Below are 4296 nucleotides of genomic sequence, written 5' to 3'. Positions count from 1 at the left end.
TACCTTGCCCGAGATGGTGTTGAGAGCTTCCTCCCTAGCTTGCTTAGCTTGCATTAACAATACCGTAACTTCCTTCATTTTCCGCGCCTGTTCCACTGTCCAACCTACCCTTCGAAAAATGCCCGAGCCTGGAATCGAACCCAGGACCTACCACCCTCCTCACTCGTTGCTGCTTCTATTGCCCAGTTTTGCGCTAAAACCAATACCTCTCAGTCTACTTATCGCATAGAACGACCAATACCATCCCGAATGACATCACAAGCTACAAAATCAGTAACACGGAAAGAGCGTTTTCAGTCATCTCGCTGATTTCGTTCACCACAACTACGTCACTTGAGCTCTCAAGGCATTCACCATCCGAAACGGCATAGTACATATACTCAGGAAAAGCATGTGCAATAATCCGTAATTTTTCCCTTCTTTTCCCTCGAAACCAGTGTGAAAAACTACGCATATGGTCAACTACATGTGTTGGTGATAACCTGAAAATTCCTAGGGAATTTTGATGAATCATGCTTGCTTTCTGTACACTTCTACCCGAATTCCTATTCCTGAGCTCAGCTGATGAAAGCGCACGTATATTCCAACACTGCTCCAGAGCCTAGTGTTACCAGTTTGTACTATCCTCAGAGTGCTCTCCAGCTCCTCCACTCTACCCAACAGCTCGTCCTTCTCCTTCGTCAATGCCGCTACTTTCCTGCACATTTCAACTACTACAACACCAACAAGCACTTATCCTCAATACTCACACTCGTACGAAATCCAAACATCGATGAGGCATGCCAGAGGCGCTGTACCTACCAAAATTCCAATACCATTCTGCGATGGTCTCAATATTTTCAACGCTTCCAAAACCGATATCATTCGATTCTGTGGACTTCACTATATAAAAAATTACCTATATATATCATACTGATGCTATATATGTTTTCAAACATACAAAACGTGCGAAAAAAAGCGCGCGCCCGATGATATATGCATCACCCTAGATAGCATTATCATTCGAGTAGAGCAGTGATTCGAATGCAACTCCTTACAACGACGCCGAAGCTGCTGCTGCCACTGCCCGCGCTAGAGGGTCCTCAGCCAGATCCCTTCGATCGGAATCCACTATAGTGCTGCTTTCCGGCTCTTCAATATCTGCCTCCATTGGACGACTCAAAAAGGTAAAACTGACACTCTCGCTCGAGTGTGTCCATCCTTCCCCCATCCCACATTTCCGTGGATACATGCTATAAATGTCAAGCCACACATAATGCAATGAACAACCGCTGTTTGACGAATTTTATGCTCAAGATCAAGAATCGAAAGCCTTCCAACCCAACAAGTGCTATATAGTCGCTATCCGAAACCTTTCTCAGTAGATCTGTACTACTACGTTCAGATGCGGGTTCCCTAACTACAAGCACGCCGAGGAGTACAGACGCCCTAGGGAGGGGGGGGGGGGCAGAAGAAGAATGTTAAGACCAGCAAAAAGCAACGACGTGCATTGAGCTGCAGTAGTTATAGTATCAGTGATGACGATGGTGGTGATAACACGATAAGAACTATAGTCGACGAGCCAGTGTTTCGAAAACACCACCACTAGCACCAGAAGCATGAGCCTCGCCCTCCTTCACAGTGCGGCATTTAGCCGACTTCTGCCGTGGGGATCCTCTAACTTTCTCATAGTACCTACCAATGCCTCCATAATAACACAGTCATCATCGATTCCTTTATCAACCCACTCATTCGGCCATGAATTCTCATCGTGTTCATCGTAAGGGCGTTCCTGGTAGTCTATATGCACAAACGCTCGCTCCACTCGATCAAGGTCCTCGATTTTATGCTGTAGGCCCATGCCTAAATAGAATCAACACCTCCTCATAAATCTCCATCAAATACTACCTATATCATGGCTTTCTCTCAGCTGGTACGTCTCCGGTAATACCATCTCAAGTTCAACCAGGAAATTCGGACCGAAGTGATAGGCTCGTATGATATCCGCATATCTAAAACAATTCCCAACTCCTCCACTACAGAGCTCCTCATAGCCCTACAGCTCAGGATGATACTGATTCGCAATATCCCTTATGTTGGCTAGGAACTCCGGATCAGCAGAGCGACCTAATACCAATACATGTGCTCTCTACTGCTGAGCCTACTACCATTACCAGCGATCATCGCAGCTTGTTCCTTACCCGTTTCTATCCAGGACCCAATAATATACAGTGATATAAGTATCTACCAATATTCCAATTCCATACCACACCTTCCTCTCAACCTACAGCGGACGTAGAGTCTACCCACCAGAGCCTAGGACTTTCGTATGCTGCCCAAGCTGCTAGTACAGCACCAGTGTTGGAGAACACCTGAGCAGCAACTCCTTGAGAATTTCCATGAGTTCAGTCGAGCATTACATCGTTAACATGGTCCTGAGCTAAGGCCTTCACGTTCTCAGAGTTCGCCTCCTCTCCTATTTTACGACAGTAAAAATACCTTTGCATAGAATCGAACCCGCCTCTTCCACATCTAGTATTACAAGGCAGTTTTTGAGGCGATAGCCACAATCATTATCCCCGCGACCATAGGCGTCATTTCCAGTGGCGGAACCTTGTCCGTACCTGCTGCTCTTCATAGCCACAGTGAATTCCTCTTTCTATCACCCTACCGATATACTCCGCTAATACGCCGCAGGATTCCCTTATGACCTCAATAGAAGCCATACCCATCCAGCAAGCACATATCACCTATCACCACGATATCACACTGCTCCGTCACTGCGCCACAAAAATAATACTACCACTCCCAACGGCTCCAGTCGGCGTTGCCCAGCGGGATAGGTCTCGTTATACGAATGATTCGCCTTATGTTCCGTCCACCAAAGCACCTACGTCACACCAACTTGTTCTCTGTTTCCCACAGTGGTACTCATCCTTTCCTACAAGCTGTGAAAGTAAGTCCAATAACGAGTCAACTAGAGAGGCCAGGACCTGACAGTATCCTGGGGAGATGAGATTCATGCAAAGGAGAGGTAGGGTAGCCACTACTCACCGCGAGCGAACCGCTTTCGACTAGACAAACAGCTTTAGCTAACGTGAGTGCTATATTAACAACGAGGGAGGAATGCAGGGCCACCCGAATTTTCATGGACACAGGCTTCTTCTGAACCTAACAGTAGGGCCTGGTGAGGTATAGGGTTCGATCCCCAGCGGCGGTATTACGTGAGATGGAGGTACTATTGTTGTCTCACCCGACTCGGAAGGAGCGTATGTGACGGTACCTTAAGAACAACTACTTTGCTACTATGACCTTGCGAAGACACTACCTCCATATGGGTTCACGACTTGCGTTATGTTGGAGCGTGGGTGAAGACGAGGGGAAGGACAGGCAGTACAGCTGTCCGATCGATATGACCGCATGATAGGCTCGGTAAGGCCTATAATAAAGACATTCCATACCACATCTCGGGCGAATCGTAGTATGCTGAGTACTCCGCTGAGAGCTCTGGCCTCTAAACGAAGAGTAACAGGTTGAGTTACACGAACGAATGCCGTCGAACTGGCTTGTCATAACAAAGAGTGGAGTTCTACTAGCTGAGTATAAGATGTATCCAGAGCTCGAGATGGTAAGATACAAAGTAGGTCCGCTATGAGCCTCCCAATTTTACATCCATTAAAAGACCCAGCATGCATCTCCGGAGAGTAGCTGCCTCGACGATGATCGTGAGATAGATCCATTGGAGACAGCTAAATGCAGCTGAGACGAGTCCCCACCATGCTACCACACATCACCCTGTGCAAGGGATCGTGTCTCTGAAAGGCGATCACTAGCATTTTGTTCTCTAGCTCCGATTCAACGCCAACAATTTTCCAATAATTTTCTTTTATCTGGGCGCGCGCTAACTGCATTTTTTTGGTACGTGACGAGGATTCTACTAGTCTTTCGTAGTTGCTATTGATTCGAATGGCGGGCCCTGGGAGGCCGTCCTTGGGGCTTTCTAGGAAAACAAGGAGATCATATTAGAGGTTGGGGACGTCCACTCTGGTGTGGTATGGTAGACGCGTCACGGTTGAGTACTTCCGTTTCTGAAGACGGCCCCTAGTATGATATGAGAACGGCTACACCCACTGCTAAGATACCGAATGATCGAAGGGCGTGAGGAGCGGGGATAGAACCTGGAACGGTACGGTGGTGGTCGAGGTAACTTCCCATTCGCTCTATAGACACATTCTACATCTTTTCAACGATTATATGGACAATTCTAACTTCTTCTCTACATTGCCAAATAGATAGTCCACGTTCGAAAAGGTGTAT

The 4296-nt window shown here is 47.2% G+C and overlaps 2 protein-coding genes across 2 annotated transcripts; both read right to left on the bottom strand.

Moving 5' to 3' along the window:
• Nucleotides 1-749: 749 nt before the first annotated feature.
• Nucleotides 750-1150, bottom strand: Pmar_PMAR010000 (hypothetical protein; the record flags this gene model as incomplete). Its single annotated transcript, XM_002777147.1, has 2 exons — nt 750-797; nt 1038-1150. Coding segments are annotated over 2 exons (161 nt in total), but the record flags the coding sequence as incomplete, so codon positions are not given.
• A 397-nt stretch (nt 1151-1547) lies between these two features.
• Pmar_PMAR009999 (cation efflux protein/ zinc transporter, putative) lies at nt 1548-3002 on the bottom strand (the record flags this gene model as incomplete). Its single annotated transcript, XM_002777146.1, has 11 exons — nt 1548-1674; nt 1728-1842; nt 1888-1991; nt 2040-2106; nt 2154-2223; nt 2268-2351; nt 2400-2478; nt 2522-2603; nt 2651-2729; nt 2783-2869; nt 2925-3002. 11 exons carry the CDS (start codon nt 3000-3002, stop codon nt 1548-1550), a joined length of 972 nt encoding a protein of 323 aa, XP_002777192.1.
• Nucleotides 3003-4296: the final 1294 nt, after the last annotated feature.

Source organism: Perkinsus marinus (assembly GCF_000006405.1).
Source record: "Perkinsus marinus ATCC 50983 genomic scaffold scf_1104296952298, whole genome shotgun sequence".
NCBI classification, from domain to species: Eukaryota; Perkinsozoa; order Perkinsida; family Perkinsidae; genus Perkinsus; species Perkinsus marinus.
The sequence above is the reverse complement of the archived record's forward strand: the minus strand, read 5'-3'. Positions and strand labels throughout refer to the sequence as shown.